The sequence below is a fragment of the Cebidichthys violaceus genome, unplaced genomic scaffold (genome assembly GCF_023349555.1).
Source record: "Cebidichthys violaceus isolate CVI_PGR_0920_01 unplaced genomic scaffold, fCebVio1.0.p SCAF_73, whole genome shotgun sequence".
In the NCBI taxonomy this organism is placed as follows: Eukaryota; Metazoa; Chordata; class Actinopteri; order Perciformes; family Stichaeidae; genus Cebidichthys; species Cebidichthys violaceus.
Window position 1 is genome coordinate 859,171 of NW_027176957.1, and position 18,274 is coordinate 877,444.

General features: G+C 48.2%; 1 protein-coding gene across 1 annotated transcript; it reads right to left on the bottom strand.

Annotated features, from left to right (window-relative positions):
* Positions 1 to 6,375: 6,375 nt before the first annotated feature.
* Positions 6,376 to 18,258, bottom strand: hivep3a (HIVEP zinc finger 3a). The gene is made up of 5 exons (XM_068736855.1): positions 13,794 to 18,258; positions 13,113 to 13,285; positions 10,378 to 10,553; positions 9,191 to 9,723; positions 6,376 to 7,769 (listed from the first exon to the last, which is right to left on the bottom strand). The coding sequence occupies exons 1-5, from the start codon at positions 17,637 to 17,639 to the stop codon at positions 7,284 to 7,286; spliced, it is 5,214 nt and encodes a 1,737-aa protein (XP_068592956.1). The 5' UTR covers positions 17,640 to 18,258; the 3' UTR covers positions 6,376 to 7,283.
* Between the last annotated feature and the right edge of the window lie 16 nt (positions 18,259 to 18,274).

Sequence of the window (18,274 nt, forward strand, 5' to 3'; positions counted from 1 at the left end):
GCCTGCCACATCAGCTTTCTGTAACACACACACACACACACACACACACACACACACACACACACACACACACACTCTCTGTCAGTTTACACTGCCTATCTCTTGACAGTGACAAAAACAGACATCACGAATATGACCGAAGCCCGACCGCCGTGCAGTATTTTAGAATGCAGATGTTTCTCTTTATTATTATTTGTTTCTCTCGTCATTTAAACATCCTCATCTTCATGTCACTCGTTATCTGTTATTCATATTTATTGTTGTAAAAGTACCTTTTTTTCCCAAATTAAAATTTTAGCAACACAAATGCATCTTTCTATATTTTAGTAAAATGCATCTTTCTAATAATATTTTACACCATGGATTCCAAAAAGCACCCATTCTTTAAACTGTTATGAATAAAAATAAAACATGCACAGTTCGAGACAAATTCCTTGTATATATGTTTTAATTGTATTTATTCATTTGAGCAATGCCAGAACCTTTAAATCTATTACATAAACGCAACATCTTGATAGTATTTCCTCTTTAAATATTGTATGACAACAATACGTATTTGGAAAATCAAAGAACAAAGACCAATCAGTTCCAAACAGGAGAGTCAGTTCATTCATTTTGGAGAGTTTTCGATGGTATATATATATATATATATATAGATATATATATATATCTATATATAGATATATAGATATATATATATATATATAGATATATATATATATATATAAGTATAAATGTGTTTCACAAACTCTTTACCATACATGGTTTTAAGTCCAACCCTAAAAAGGCAATAAGAGACAAAGGACTACAGTTGTTCTCAAAGATGGAACATTTTGCAAAATGTTTGAGGGATTCTACGTCATAGCTCCGGCAGGAATGCGGAAGATAGAAAGAGACACCTCCAGAAACAGGAAAACACACACACACACACACACACACACACACACAACACAGAAACCTAGAAATGTGTGTGTGGTCATAGTTTAACAGGGATTAATCGGTGGTGGTGGTGGTGGTGGTGGGGGTGGGGGGTGTAAATGACAAAAAGGATGTCACAACGCAGAAGGACTGGCATTTGCCCAACTATTTGTTTCAGTGAAGAAGAACAATACTCATCGAGAGCAAATATTTGTCCAGCGGTGCAGACTGGAGGAACCCCCCCCCCCTTTGTCCCCCTTCCTCCGCTGCTTTCATCAGACAAGGCAGCAGAGGAAAGTGTAATAAAACGAGGCCTTATCTGTTTCCAACTTCCGGCTGCTGCTGAGGAATGCCAGGCGACGCGACGACAAACAAATAGCGGAACCGCGATTGCCGAATCCCTCGAAAATTCCTCTAGGATGAGGTTAAACGTATGAGACGATAACACACAAACAAGTCCTGTCATTCAGGACTCAGCGTAATATCAGGTCTCAGTGCAGAGCAATGGGTCCATGTGCTCTTATGCTAGCTGCTTAGCATGTCTGAGCTAACCAGCCTATAACTGCCATCACGGGTAAACTCACCCAGCGCTACTTCAAAAGGCTAAGAGTTAGCATATCGTTGGATAGCTAAAAGTGTGCTAACAGCGTGCTTAGCTAGCTAGCTAACTACAGCTGATAACACTGGCCTCGGTGGTCGCAGACTACAAAGAGAAGCCTGCTGTTGTCCACCTCTGTCTAAAGATGGCGGCCCATTGGGTCAAACATTAGGAAGGACTTTTCGAGAAGCGAACGTGACACCGTAAACCGTAAACCGGCCGTAGTGTAGCTTCAGAACGAATCGACCGGAAAAGAGACGTTACTCAGTTAAACAACATATCCAACAATGAATTACACGACTTCAACAGTAGAATAAAACACGGCCGAGACTGAGGACAAACCCCAACGTCCCCCATAAACCCTCGCGGACTTTGAGGCTCGCTCCCGCGAAGTCCGTGAGGGTTTAGTTCTGTCCCACTGTCGAGTCATCGAGTGTTTGAGGGTTCTCTGGCAGACATTTTGAGCCCTTTATGAACCCTTTCCCTAAGGGAATTACCCACAAGTCATAGCAATGTGACGTTAAACACGGGGGGTAACCCATTCTCACACTCAACCACTCACCAGGTGACGTCAGTAAGTCCTCGAGTTCAGGGTTCAGGGTTTGAGGGTTCAGGGTTTAGGGTTTAGGGGGGAGATTGGGATTTTGGCCAGACAAACAGTTCCGATTAACAAAATCCATCCACAACACCCACAGCCCATCAGCACAAAAAAGAAACAACAACAGCGTTAAAACACGTAACCCTCCCAATGCCTCGGGGGGGGAATCGAACCCCTACAAACTGAGGATGTTCTCTGGCATTATTAGGTTAATTGGAGCAAAAGAAGTTCAAGGTCCAGCAAGCAATTTCCTCGGAATTCCCAAACTAATATATCTCAAGATGGCCTTATGGGCAAGAATGCAGGGCTCCAAAAACACACCACCTATAGCATAACATCTAGAGACGGTGACTTAATCCATACTGGTGGTTTCATGCAACGCAATGACTCCTTGAGCAAAAGCAGTAAGCGTTCTAAAAATAGCAGCATTTCTAATGAACCTCTGTGATTTTCTTTCAAGGCCTCCAAGGAAATGCGGGCCATGACTACTACCCTTATCCTGTGGTGACACTATCACAGAATAAGCTGTTTCACAAAAGCAAAAGGAGAACAGGCACGGTTTCACACACTTCAGGGGGTAAAGTCTACGGTACGTCGCTAGGTAACGCAGGGGTTTGTTGACACACCGGCGGCTTCTTCTTCTTCTTCTTCTTCTTCCCGGCTGCAGCTGCTTTTCTCTTGTTCCCTTCTTCACGCGGCTCATCGGGGCTTTTGTGTTACGGACGCAACTTGAAATGCGGAGTTCAACGCGTGTAAAATTAAAAAGGTAGAGGACAGATTTTTAAAAAAGCACCATCAGGAATGTGACACAGGAAGCAATTAGGCAACGGTAAAAAGGAAATCATGGAACAGTGACTCACACACACACACACACACACACAAAGAGACACAACCCTGATATGAGCGAGGTGAAGAACACCCATGTGTGAGCGTAGATGGAGGCGTCGATAACAAAGACCCAAAGTACCAAACGAAACTATGAGGCGGCTTCTGACGACGGTCTCGTGAGCGATGAGTGAGTCTGGAAACACCTGCGTCACCTGTCGGCTACGATGAAGGTGAGACCAATTTAAAAAAGATGGACGCTCTGAGTCATGTGACATGTCTCGACTCGGACTCGCACCGTTCGTGTTCTACAGTGCTGTGAAAAAAGTGTTTGCCCCCTTCCTGGTTTCTTTTTTTTTTTGTTGCATATTTGTCACACTTAAATGTTTCAGATCATCAAATTTAATAATTTTAATATTAGACAAAGATAACCCGAGTAAATACAAAATGCAGTTTTTAAATGATGATTTAATTTATTAAGGGAGAAAAGCTGTCCAAACCTACTTGGCCCTATGTGAAAAAGTAATTGCCCCCTAAACCTGATAACTGGTTTTGTCACCCTTGGCGGCAACAATTGTAATCCAGCGTTTGCGATAACTGACAATGAGTCTTTCATGTCGCTGTGGAGGAGTTCTGGCCCACTCTTCTTTATAGAATTGTTTTAATTCAGCCACATCGGATGGTTTTAGATCATAAACAGCTTGTTTAAGCTCAGGCTACAGCATCTCAATCAGACAACCAGACTTTGACTAGGCCACTCCAGAACCTTCATTTTGCTTTTCTTGAGCCATTCAGAGGTGGACTTGCTGGACTTGCTGGACTTGCTGGTGTGTTTTGGATCATTGTCCTGCTGCAGAACCCAAGTGTGCTTGAGCTTTGAAGTCACGAACTGATGGCTCGACATTCTCCTTCAGGAGGTTCTGGTAGAGAGCAGAATTCATGGTTCCATCAATTATAGCAAGTGGTCCAGGTCTACCATCACACCACCACCACCATGTGTGACTGTTGCTATGATGTTGTTTTAATGAAATGCTGTGTCAGTTTTACTTCAGATGTAACGGGACGCACACCTTCCAAAAAGTTCAACTTTTGTCTCGTCAGTCCACAGAATATTTCAACAAAAGTCTTGAGGATCATCAAGATGTTTTTTGGTAAATGTGAGACGAGTCTTTGTGTTCTTTTTGCTCAGCAGTGTCTTTCTCCTCAGAACTGTCCCATGATGCTATTTGTGCCCAGTCTGTTTCTTATTGTTGAGTCATGAACACTGATCTTAACTGAGGAGACTGAGGCCTGAAGTTCTTCAGATGTTATTCTGGGGTCTTTCCAGACTGATTCATGTCAGTTACTTTGTTTCTCATCTGTTCTTGAATTTCTTTACATGATGTGTTGCTTTTTGAGATCTTTTAGCCGACTTCACTTTGTCAGAGAGGTTATATTTAAGTGATTTCTTGATTCAACAGGTCTGGCAGTAATCAGGCCTGGGTGTGGATTGTGAAATTGAACTCAGCTTTCCAAAAAATCACATTTGATTCATGATTTATCAAGGGGGGGCAATTACTTTTTCACACAGGGCCAAGTAGGTTTGGATAGCTTTTCTCCCTTAATAAAAGAAATCATTTGAAAACTGCATATTGTATTTACTCGGGTTATCTTTGTCGAATATTCAAATTTGTTTGATGATCTGAAACATTGAAGTGTGACAAATATGCAAAAACATAAGAAACCAGAAGAGGGCAAATACTTTGTCACATCACTGAGTATTAATCCAGCTGACGGCTTGAATCAAACAATGTAAATGAGTCTTGAACTGTGATCAAATATCCTAAAACTCAAGGTTCACCTGCTAGCTTTCAGTTGTATATTCCATGGCCTTCTTCGATAAATGTCATACATCAGATATTTCCATATTCAAATTTTGAATTGACATATTAACAGATTTCTACGTACTTTCTGGTGTGATCCAATCACAAGATGGTTTTGTTGTCTTCAGTGTAATATTTGTTGGTTTTGTTTCTTAAAATGTCACATTTGAAGCTCACTCCCTCTCCTACATGTGTGCTTTTTATTGTCGATATGGTTTCATGAGGTAACTGTCTGGATCTGTAACGACAGGCTGAGAGAGATCAAACACTGCGACATGAAAAAGAATCACTGTGAAGCTGATCAACAGCAGCAACGTAAAGTTAATAAAACTCTGACATGTAGACGTCTTCCTGAGGACACAGATGCCCAGTTTTGGGTTTCCCCATCTTGATTATGATCATATAGTTCTGCTCTTCTGGTGAACCTCATCACAGCCGCCTGGAAACGCGTCACGGTGTTCCGTTCATCATCGTCTGTAATCCTGCCACCGTGAAAATGAAACACCGTTTATCCCACTGCTTGCAGAGTGCTGTGGAAGGAAGGAATTATCACAAAACAAAAAGAATCCCCTGGAGACTGTAAGGTGACACGCAGTAGGTCAGGAGGGTTAAAGTCAAGGAGGTAGGAGGCATTATCTGCTCAAATATGGGCTGATTTGCATACATTTGTGCAACAAAAACCCAAACAATGGCTGTTTTTTTTCCACATTATATACAAAATATCTTTTGTACAAGCTATCTGAAAGTGTATGTTTAAATAAATATGCAAATGAGGCATTATCTAATGGTACATTTGGGTGAATTTAGCAGAAATCTGCCGACGCAAACAGTAATAAACACCTTATTAATGTGTCCGTTATCTGCTGCATGATCGGTGATTACAGCGCGCTGTGTGTGACGTCATCTCTTCCAGCACACACACACACACACACACACACACACACACACACACACACACACACACACACACACACACACACACACACACACACACACACACACACACACACACACGCTGCACAAAGATGGACTTAAAAGTTGCTTTCTGCTGCCCCCCGGTGGCCACACGTGACACCTTCATATGGTGTTTGATTTTCCATTCTAAGGAGGTGGAATATTTCAACATCAAGTACAAATCTCACCACAGGGCGGCGCTCACGCTCAAGCCTCTGCAGAGTTTCTCAGGAGAGCAAAGATCATTTCAAAACAAAAGAGTTGTTGGTTTTATTTGCCCAACAACCGCAATCATGCGTTGCTCACATTGTACCGTAATGTCTGTGGATGATGCGCACAGTGAAGAGCTTCTGTAGGGTGCCGACGGGTTCGATGATGTTATTTGGAGATATTTAAAGAAACCGAACGGTGAACGTTGTTCTGACTGTGCAGCAGCAGCAGCAGCCGTGTGTCGATTGGCTTTATTTTGCATTTAGGAGTTGAGAGGAATACCGTGAAGATATAGTGACGTGCATTTGAAAACAGACTGCCGTGTCTGCAGAGTTAAAGTTCGGAGACAACATTGTGTTTGGGTCGATTTCCATTGAAAAAAAACCACACACACGCGTAACACCGTTTTAATATAAATCTGTAAAAATGAGAAGTTTAATGGTAAACATGAAGGTGACAGAGTGATTGTATCATTTATAAAAGCAACAACAACAAAAATACACGTATCTGTTTTATGAAAAGAAGCGGTACCGTAGTTACCGTAGTTACCGTGTACGCGTGAAAACAGGTTTCCCTCTGGATATCAAATTATTTGTCAGTGCACTCCAAAACGTCTCCGTCTGTAAACGTCTTCTCCTGAAGACATTAGAAAAAGGAGGTGATCGTAACCCTGCTTCTTTGAACAAAAACAACAACGACGACAACAAAAAAAACTGACAGGATAATAATAATAATAATAATAATAATAATAATAATAATAATAATAATAATAATAACCACAGCCTTTAAGAATGACGTTTCAAACCACAACCTCGACATTAAATTGCACTTCAAAATACTGGTCGGGGTGAATAAATATTCGCGGTACCTTTCTATGTCCATTTTGGTAATACAGTACATTAACACAGCGATCGTATATCAGAGCTGTCCAACGGGTTAATAGGGAAACTGATTAAAACTTTGTCTATTTTCATTCCAGCTGCTTTTGCATATAGTACAGAATTTGCATAATAGCACATAAATAAATTAACACCGATGACATCAAACAAGAGGGTAAAAAAAGATTTACAAAACATACTGCATATCTAACGTAGTGTCTATATATATATATATATATATATATATATATATATATATATATATATATATATATATATATATATATATATATTATTCATATAATTACATAACAGCGTCATTCAGAAGCGGTGCTGAAGTGCTCTTGCCTTTTTTTTTTCCGAACCAGTGCCGTGCTTTTTAACAAACGGGTTCTGGTTCTCGGTCTTTTTTGCACGGTCCCGTCAGACCCTCCCTCCTATCAGAGTCGCGTCTGGGAGGAAGGAGTCTTTTTTTGACCTCGGGTGGACTCGGGGACCTCCGGGTGCCCCGCCTCCGTCCCGACACCGGACGGTTGCCGGCCGCCGAAGCGGCCTCGACCGTTTCTGCGCGACAAAGCGTCCGGTCGGCCGCGCCCGGACGCCCCCCCCGACGCCTCGGGGTCCGGCGGCGTCTCTTTGAGGGTGTCCTGGCGCCGCAGCAGGGGGAACCTCCCCTTCGGCGCGTCGCTTAGCGTCCAGGATCTCCCGGCGGGGCCCGTGGCCTCCGCTACGGGGCTGCTCACCAGGCTGTACAGAGGGAGGGTGGACCTGGGCTGGATCATGTGGATCCCCCCGATGGGGATCAGGAGGCTGGGGGCCCTGCTCGGCTGCTGGGAGTGCAGAGGAAGGTGACTCAGCAGGGTGTGGGCTCCCCGGGGCCGGGCGGGATGTGCGGCGGCGCCCGTGAGGCCGACCTCATCCGCGACCTGCGACGAAACGAGAAGAGGCGGAGCTCGACTGACACAAAGCACGTGCTGATATACTTAGTAACAATATTTAAAACAAGCATGCTGACGTGTTGAAGCGATTCCTTGTGGGACTTTGTTTGAAGCTGTGAGTGGGACATCGTACGAGCAGCTGACAGAGATGTGGAGTTCACATCAGGTCACCTACAGAGATCCAGACAGTTCATACTCTATTCCAAGACTACGGCTTCGTTCTCGCTGCAAGGCCTGCAAGCCTGCAATGCTCAATTTGAATTTAATGGCTTTCAGTTTGGATACCAGCGTCCGGTAAGTTGATGTACGGTGGAAGCCAGCGAATCTGAGAGCAGAATATCAGGAGGACGAGGAGAAAGAGAGCTACATTTACTAACGACGGCTTTTTGTTTTTGGGAGAAATGGCTGCTACTTCTGTACAGAGGAGTGTGTGTGTGTGTGTGTGTGTGTGTGTGTGTGTGTGTGTGTGTGTGTGTGTGTGTGTGTGTGTGTGTGTGTGGATGCAAAGTGGGAGCCAGGAGTGGTGGGATCGCGACGTGATCGGCTTAAACGCCGCAGAATTGTTACTTTAAAGAGTATCGAGTAACACGACTTCCCATCCAGCCGCAGTAACGTACAGCCGTACTCTGTGACATCACTCTCCGGTGTGTTTTAAAGGGGCCACGAAGCACAATCAAAGCACTAAAACCAAGAAAATCTATATAAGAAAGACTATAAAGAAAGTCAAGTGTGGTGTTTTTTTTAATTTTAGCATATATTTACATATATGTACCCATCAAATATTTAAGTATTTAAAAATGTCTCCCCTTACTCAACACACCCGGCCTACAGGTGTAGCTAAGACGTAAACAGATCGGTCTTTGTGTGACTTAGTATCTACTCCTGTGAGACTATATTAGTGTGAGGAGGAAGTGGTGAGGCGACGCCGCAACACAACCGCCGACTGTGTTACTCTTTGTTGATTTAAGTCGAGGTGAACTGGTGATATTCACCCACGTTGTTTTCGCCGTCGTCGGGCGGTTCTAACCTCCGCTTCTTAACGATCGCCCCGCGTCTCGTTTTCTTTTTTTCTTTTTTTTTTTTTAAATCGCCGTCTATTTGGGAGCTCCGCCGCGTTATTTTTAAAGGTTCGGAGCAGCAGAGAGTCGCCTTTTACTTTAAAATAACCTCGTATGTACCGGCCTATCTATATTTGATCTGGATGTTTGACTTAACTGGGATTTAAACTGAGCCGCTTTGTGAGCCAAAAAGCCGGGAGTATTTAAAACCGTCGGCTAAACTAACAGAGGTGGAAGTCACAGGTGAGCGAAGGCTGCGGCTCTTTGGTTTTTGACCAGCGTTAATTATACACACGACAAAAACAGAGACAGATTCAGAAGGACACCACAACAATGGCCGAAGGGACTCACCGGTCTCGCGGTAGACGATCGGCCTCTGAGGTGAAGACAAGCTTGAGCCGGAGGCCCAGAGGACTGGACTGCTGCAGGAGAAAGACCTCTACCTGGGGAGACTGGTCTCAGAGCGGTGGTGGAGACGTGACAACCGGGTGAGGAGGGGGAGGAAGAGGGAGACCGGCGGGGAGGTCCGGGTGACGGGCTGCGAGGAGGTGGAGACGGCTCCCTCCGCGGGATCGCCGGTCGGGCGCTCGGCGAACGGGAGCCGCCTCCGGAGGACGCCGACGTCGTCGAGGCGCCAAAGCGTCCGCGGGCGAACACGGCCCTCCTGGCGCTGGCCGGGCTCTTCTGGAACCTCGAACCCTCGGGGGAGAGCGGGACGGACCGGCTGGGTTCAGGCTCCGTCGGCAGGCCTCCCAGACGAGACCTCTCACCATCGGAAGAGCTTTCAGCCACCTTGGACCCGTCGTCTTCATCGGGTCGGCCATCTTTGGAGTGCTGAGGACCTTTCTGTCCATGTGGGTGAAGAGGACGTTCTTCACAGACTCCTAGGACAGAAAACAAACTTGTGTTCTTACGCTAACAACCAACTCCATCCTTAAATTAACTCACTACCAAGTGTGCACGGCTGAGATCTAATGCACATATATGCAGAGAGTTCTTCAAGCTGCACCACTGTGTCCAGACGACCAGGAATCAATATGGACCCGTGAAGGTTGTGGCAGGTTGGTACCGGGCCTGGTACGGCCATCTTTTCCTCTCCCGTGTTTCTTCCTCCCACGTACCGCATCTTACGTCTCGGACGCCCAAGATTTTGATATGCGGCTAACCAGTGGTTGGGTTTCTCTTCACACAAATCGCGAAACGTTGCTCAATCTGAGTGACAAAGTGCAAGTCAACAGGATTTAGAGCAAGTCAAAGACGAGTGAGTGTGGCCTCGGGTTACAACGGCGCATGTACTTGTGGGTAGTCGCCAATAAAAAAAGGACCGGAAGTTAAAAGACCAGCCAGCTGCGTCAAAGCACGTCCTTGATGCTTCAGCTGAAGCATCTTCCCCCGGCATAGCATACCTTCACCTGAGCCGTCCGGGTGACAACAGATTTCTTCTCCATGGGACTCAGATGTCCAGCGTTCAACGAGGCTTCCTGTGAAACACAACAGACTGGGCCGAGCTCACGACGGACGCCGGGTAATGACCTCACCTTTGGCTTCGACAGAAAGGTCGCCGTGTTTGCTGTCGCATGCTGGGGATTCTGTGACGCGGCCATGGGGGCACTTCTGCAGCACGCCGGCGGCGTCCTTAAGGCGGAATCCACAGTCGACGCACCGGCACTTCCCTCCCCCTCCGCCGCACACGAGAGCGCACTTCTCGTCTGACCTGTGGGCGTGAAGAGAGAGAGAGAGAGAGAGAGAGAGAGAGAGAGAGAGAGAGAGAGGCAAGGTTTCAGTTTCGTCCTCGGGAGCTTTCCCCCCCGTCAGTCGTCCTCTCTCGGGACGACAGTCGCGATCAATACTAGTGTAACCGGAGCCGGCGGACTGTCCGTGGGCCCTTTAGCACCTGTAAGCAGCCTCCCCCCCCCTTCAGTGCCTGTATTCATCCGTCTGGCCCTTTCTACACTGTGGCAGCTGGGCCACGGGGGTCCACCCCTCCGTGTCCACCGAGTGTCCCTCAGCGGAGGCACCTACTTCAGCTTCAACAGAGCAGCTTTCATAAGCCAAAACCAGACCCCCCCCCCCACACACACACACACACCCCTCCTCGCTGCCTTATAAACCCCATCACAGCTCACACCACCACCACCACCACTACGTCCAAACAAGAGGGGGGAGTCTACGATGTGGCCTGAGGTCCTGGGGGGGGGAGGTTTGCTGCAGCCAGCCAATAAAAACAGGCCGGAGAGGGAGGGAAACCCTGGCCCAGACCAGCTGCTGCTCAAAAATAAGCAAAAGCACAGAAAAGTGAAAACACATTCCTGCGAGAAACAATCGTTCTGATTATAAATCGGCTGTTTTTCTTCTTCTTCTTCTTCTTCTTCTTCTTCTTCTTCTATTTTCACTTCCCGGCTGGATAAACTCGGCAGGTATCATAAAACGGTGGCTTTTATAGTCTGAATGAAAGAGGAACACTTTAAAATCATGCCGGGACACTTCACTCTAACAGCTATGTTCACAGGCTTCTCGTGCAGCACCTATTCACGCCAAACAGATTTGGAGTCTCGGTGCCAAAAAAAAAAAAAAACGCTCAACGTTCAACCGCCTCAGTTGTTGGTCTTCTTGTCCCTCAGACAGACCGATCATCAGACGGCGAAGGAGAAAGCGAGCAGGCGAGAGGATGACTCACTCTTTTCGGAAGGCTGTGAGGAGCGTCGACATGAGTCACAACAGGGATTTGTTCACACACACACACACACACACACACACACACACACACACACAGCCGAACCCAAAAAAAGAGACACACAGATGGCACCTCTCTGCGCTCGCTCACCGCATCACAGCGCCGTCTATTTGTGAGACGGGTATCAGAAGAACCGAGCTCGTCTGGTTTAACCTCGCTGCGAGTGAATTGGAGACGCGCTTCAATTAAGACAAATCATCACATCACATCACATTACAGTCATTTATCAGACGCTTTTATCCAAAGCCACTTACAATTCAGTATCTATCTACACACCGTAGACGCAGCTACGGGAGACATTTTTGGGGTTAAGTGTCTCGCTCAAGGACACGTTGACATGAGACTAGCTGGAGCCGGGGATCGAACCGCCGACCCTCTGACTGAAAGGCGGCCCTGCGCTCCAGTTAGCCACGGTCAATAACAGAACCGCGACCAAGTAAATCCAGCGGCGTACATATTTGCACTTTACTTAAGATGTCAGTCAGTCACTGCCGTTCCAGGTTATCTTCGTTTCCGACCCGAGACCATTCACGATCTAAGAACGTGGAAAAAGAATCGCCTCAGGGTGTGTCGTTCACAGTCAGTTTCATCTCATTGTTATTACCTGGTAACACGGCGTTAAGCAGAAGCGTGGTCGCTATATAGTGACACACTTTATAAATTTGATTAAACCATTTAATATGCTGTGTTGAAAACTGATTTAGAACGCTGGGTCAAACTGTCGGTTGGATGTTTGTCGATGCATAATTGACTTCTACGCAAACTGTATTAAATTATACTTTTACAATTGTTCAAGTCTGCCTTAAAGCCTTTGTGTGAACGGGACGAATGACCGACGGCGAGCAAAACTGGTGATATTGGTACCCGACTAGGGTTTTGGGACCACCTAGAAAAATTCACAGGGTCCATGTGCATCGTTTGTTTATTGGATTAAATCCAAAGCGGCACAAACGAGAAAATGACTTTGTATTCTTGTGTCGTCCTCCCCGAGAGAGGAGTGGGCGAAAGCTCCGGTAGCTCTCAGAGTTTCAGCAGTTTAATCACATTGTTGTGTATTCTTGCCCTACTGTTAGCAGTTTGTTTCCATAACTGATGATGTGTGAACCCAGTAGTAGAGCTGACATGCTGCCCCCCCCGATTTGTTTGGAGCACGTGTTCAGATGTTTTTGCACCTTTTAATGGGGAATATACTTAATTCATAATAAAAAGGACTAAACTAATGTACACACTATATGTTTTCCACTCATTCCGTCGGCGTCAGTGGAAGAGGATGAACCGCGCTGCCGCTCCGTGTGATCGGCTGTGACGGTCGGTGTAAATGAATCTCTACAGGCGCAAAAGGAACTAGGTGGCTTCCTGGCTTTCAGCCCCTCAACAGACGGGCTCTGTAGGTGCAGACAGCCTCTCCAACACGGCGGACAGACGACGGCTTCCGCAACACACCGCAACAGCGGCGAGGGATTTTAACGCTGTGAATACAGAGAGGGTAAACTTGACGTTATCAGCTAATGCTGAGCTGTCCTAAGGGTTCATACTCACCCTCTCTCAGAGATCCACACTTCGGCAGGTTGTTTATTTCTGGAGCACGACTGCACCTCCTCCTCCTCCTCCTCCACGCTCTTCTTCTCATCCTCCCTCTCTTCATTTCCGTCCGACCCGTCGTCGTCCTCCGTCGACAGCGGTCCCTTCGGCGTTCCCTGGCTGTTGTAAACCTACACCCGAAAGAGACATGGGCAAATTCACCAACTCTGCTCCAGCATGCCCGGGGAGACAAAAAATTGGGAAGTCTCATTGAACGTTGTGTTTAATAGCAGTTGTTAAAGCACACATAGTTGTTGGTTTTTTTCCCATCGGGTGTCATCATTGTATTGTTTTATACTCATGTAATCATCAACATAAATCCAGTGCTGGTAAAGTCAAGGGATTAAGGCCTTGCATTAAAATTGCAAAGATGTAATCTCGCAATGCTAACCCCACAGTTGGTGCACCTTCTGTACACCTGAAGAAAAAGCCAAGAGGTTCTCTATGGAGTTACCAAAGATGTAAACCACGCCAGGATCAATTCAACCTGAATTTTGAAGGTGCGTAGCTTTGGTCACCAACCATCTAAAAGTGGTTGCAAGACAAATTTGGTTTCAAATGTTGTCCAACACCTTCAACTACCCCCATCTCAGACCGTCTCTCTATCTAAATACAGATTTACAATTGTTTTGTAATTACCTCGGTGGAGCGCGGCCTTCGGTTGTCCTCTTGCTCCATCGACTCAGCCGTCCTGACCGACATGGGGGACACGGTGTAGATGGAGGGACTGAGCCTCTGCTTGCAGTGCAGCAGAGAGAGAGCGGTCTTGCTCGAGAGGCCGGGTGGGTTGGGGTCATAGCCGCTGGTGGACCACGACGAATACACTGAGGGCTTCTGTTCATCCAGAGTAGACGGGTTTGGTTTAATGTAGTTCAAATAGCACCAGCTATTACAGGTGCTGGACTGCAGACTGGGGTACGACGGGCCAACGTGTGCAATGGGAGAACAAACACTGGGTAGACACGTCTGATTTTCCCTTTTCACTTCCTGATTGCACGCGTCCACTGATGCCTCGTCAACACATCCCGCCTTCCCCTCCTCTTCTTCCTTCACTCGCTTCTGCTGCTGCTGCGACTCGGGGGGCAGCTCTATGCTGCTCGAAGGGGACAGCATGCGCTTGTTTCCCCCTGGGCCTGATATCCTGAGGCCATCGTCAGACCACAATTGAGGGTCTGGACTTGCGTTCCTATGGTTTCTGTATTCAGCTGTCGGGGTGCCCGTATCGTGTGGAGCAGCATCGACCGCCTCCTGGGGCCTGGGGGAGGTGGACTGAGAAAACGTAGTGTATATGGCACACGCTAGGGTGAGGGTGTCCGTTTGGAGACGCACCGCCACTGCTGGAGACGGGACCGGCCTCAGGAGTTCCAGACTGGACGTGATGCGAGGGACAGAGTGCTGGATGTGGGACGGATTCACTCGAACCTCTGAATAATCCTCATGTAGCAAGGGGATCTCTAGCTTCAGCCCTGTAGACATGGGGAGATAGTGAGCTCTGGCCGCCCCCGATGGTCCATGTGCAGGATAGGGTTGCGGCGGTTGAGGAGGCGGCTGCTCCGTGTGGATGTGCGACGCCTCTTCTTTTACAGGATCTACGCACGCGAGCTCTGTGCTGCCCGTCAACTGAATATTTTGACTGAGTTTCCACTGAGAGAAGATCTCTTTGCCTTGTAGTCTTACTGGACTACGCAAGACTGTGTCACCTGACGAAGGGGAGGTAGGGGACCTGCTGCAGTACGCAGAAGTCGGGCTCGCTTTAGAAGACGTGGTGGAGCTGACGTGTTCGGGACTACGGCTCGGCGCGGTAAACTGCTCCTCCTCCTCCTCCTCATCTGGATCTCTGATAGCGGTGTGTCTCATGAGGAGACACTTTCGTCTTTCCCTCCAGCCAACTGCGGAGCGCTCGGGGGACAGACAACTGTAGTCAAAAGACTTGCTGCGGGTCTCAGCCATGAGGACGCTCGGCAGTGGGTCGTGAGGCGCCTGCTCCGACGCCGAGCGCCTCATCTCTCGGTGCTGATGCACCCCGGGCACCGTCAACATGTGAGGAGCTCTTGATCTCCTCAGCGGCGTCGATCCCGCGATCTCCATGTCCGGTCTATTCGACTCTTCGAAGGACGTGGAACGACTAGATGCATAAGATGCGCTGCTGTCCTGACTAGGGCTGCGAGGAAGAGACACGGAGTCAAAACTGGATTCCCCTGAGGATTGGGCAGCCTCGGCTAGACGCAAGCGCTTCTTCTTCGGAGGAAGCTTTTCAATGGGGAGCTGGGCCAGAGAGGGGCTTCTCTGTGGCCACTGAAATTCATCAGGTTTCTCTGAATGTTTTACTGTGGACGTTGGCTCTACTGAGGTCGATGCGCTGACGTTGGACTCTTCCGTAACCAGTATCTCCGGGACCTGCACGCCGTGTTGGAGGACTAGCTTTCGAGCCGCTAGTTGTGTCGAATGCTGGGGTTGTTTCTGAGGCACCGGTTGATACTCTTCATGAGGTGGAGAGTTCTTTGTTCCCTCGGCGCCTTGACTATCATTGCAAAAAGATTCCTGTTTTTCAAACGAACGAGTGTGTTGAATCACTGAACAGGTTTGTAGCGTGGGTCTCCTGGGCCCCTCAAAGGCCGCATCGTCTTTACACGGTCCTGACAAGAGGGCAGGAGACGGCAATGAAGGAGAAGAGGGATCGTCAAATTCAAAACTCTCTTCTTTCCTTCTCTTGCGCATTGCCGAAGCTCCTGCTCTGACCGCATGGTTAATTAGCTGCGAGCACCCCGTTTGGCTAATTACCACCTCGTTTTTGGGATGATGTGGTAAGCACAGGCTTTTCTTGTGTTTCTTATAACCCTCCCAATCTTTGCATCCGGTGCCACAGGCCTCACACTCGTACGGCTGCGGTTGGCTTTGCTTGCGGTCGTCAGGCACGGCGGTGACGCCGTCGGGGTAAAGTGAACGAGAACCCTCTTGTTCTTCTTTTGCGAGTTCGGCACCGAGCGGGATTTCGATAGCCGGCTGCCGTCTCAGCGTCCGGTAACGACGGGAGGCCTGCGTTTCGGAGGGCTGCCGTTCATCGAAGGACTGAGTTAAGCGAAACTTGCCGAGGCCACCACCGGCGGCGTCAAATGAACTCGCTGCGGACGGCATCGAGTGACTTCTCACCAAAGGGGCGGTGGATGTTTGGCCAGCTGGCTGCTCCACATTTAGGGACGGATGATGAAATTTTTCACATGGAACTCCCATGGTGATGGAGCCACTGTTTTTGTAGCCCAGATCTCCAGCTTTAGGGCTGTGAATGAGTGCATCTTTCACAGAGGAACTCTTCTGTGACTCTGAACTATTCTTCCTGGAGAGTGAGAACCTCCTCGGCTTTACACTGTCAATCTTACTGGTGTCGACCACCGCCTCGTTGATGGTGATGAGCTTGGTGATGTGGTCGATGACCTGCTTCTTGGGGACTGTGAATGCAACGCTTTTGTCCTCCTGACCAGAGGGCTGCTGGTTATGTTGCCGGGACATCCTCTGCAGGTGTCCGAGACGCCCATATTTGCCGAGGATGATCTCTGCATAGCTTTTGGCACTTGTGTTCGGGGGACTGTCCTGCGAGCGCTCAATACTTTCAGAGCGAGAGAAGTAGCCCGATTCCGTACTGCCTTTACTCCCTAAAATTAGAGACGAAGTCTTTTCATCGGATGAGTCTCGAGGACCGTGTTTTCCTCGACTCAGGCGCAGGGCCAGTCTCTTTTTCACTGCATTAGAGTCATCGTTTCCTCCGGCGCAATCTTTGGCCCCGGCTGTTTCGTGACTCTTGATTGAGGCTACACTGCTTTGTCTTTCTGCAAGGGAAGAGGCCGATACAAGCTGTCTGGTTTCATCTTCTGACTCGGTGACCTGCTCTTCTAAAGTTCTCGGCTCCCCGAGCGCCAGACCCGCCTTCACCCTGTGGGTGTGCGATTTGCGGTGTTTGTACAAGTTGCTCTTGGTTTTGAAGGAGAAGCCACATGGGGCGCAGGGATACGGTCTTTCCCCTGTATGTGAGCGAATGTGTTTCTGTAGGACACTCGGCTTTGCACACGCACGGCCGCAGTAAGTGCAGACGTATTTGCCCGGTCTCTGAGGCTTGCGCTCACGTTTTTGCTTCGGGGTGCCGTCCTGGGTTTCGGGTTTGGACCGGTTGGGGCCACCCGCCGAGGAAGGCGAGCCCGGCGACAAACCAGAAGCTGCGGTAGCTTTCGCTGCCTCACGATCGTGTTCCGGCGCTGCGTCCGAGTCAACGCTCTGCCGCTGGTGCCTGAGGCGTTTGCGTTCGGGATTCTGTCTCCTGGACTGTTTGGGTTGCTGCAGCGCGCCATGGGGCTTTGGGGAGCCGGTTTGCTGTTGCCGCCGGGGCTGGGAGGGAGACTTGGACTGCGGACCTCGGTGAGGAGACTCTGGTCGACGATGCTCTTGACCTCCGGACTGCTCCCCAGTCGTCAGGCGACTATGCAAGGCCTCCATAAAATGGAAGGACAGCCTCAGGTAGACACGTGGGATGCGCCTGCCTGTGTCAGGCAACAGAGTTCAAGCCGAATCATTAACCGGAGAATGTGTCGAACGCGGGTGAATTTCTGTTAAACTACATCCACGTCGGTCGACCTCATAACCTCCACTCGTTTTGCTTGGAACTTTATGGCTCGACAGAAGAACGATGCCATCAAACGTAGAACGGCGGCATCAACGAATGCAGCCGTGACGTGCCGTGTGCCGTGGAGGAAGTCCTCTGCCACGCAAACTTAAAGCAGCCCATCGCGGAGCACCCGGCCAGTCCTGCTGCCGCACGCGTCCGATGCCCAGTTAACCGAATTTAGGATCCTTCGCTCTTCTCAAACATGGAAGATCTGCGAAGACAAACAAACTCATCATATATAAAACACAGACAACCCTCCGACCCTCCCGCTTGCCAAATATAGATATTTATGTGTTACGTTACATAATCTGAACTGTATGTGTCATAACGTTCGGCTCTCACTTTCCCGCGGCTGCTGAATACTGTTAAATTAGAATGGGTTTATGTAATATTTCTGTATAAAAATATATCAGGATGTAGCAGAGGATATAGTGTTTCTGCAAAAGAGAGCGAGTTCACCGGCTGA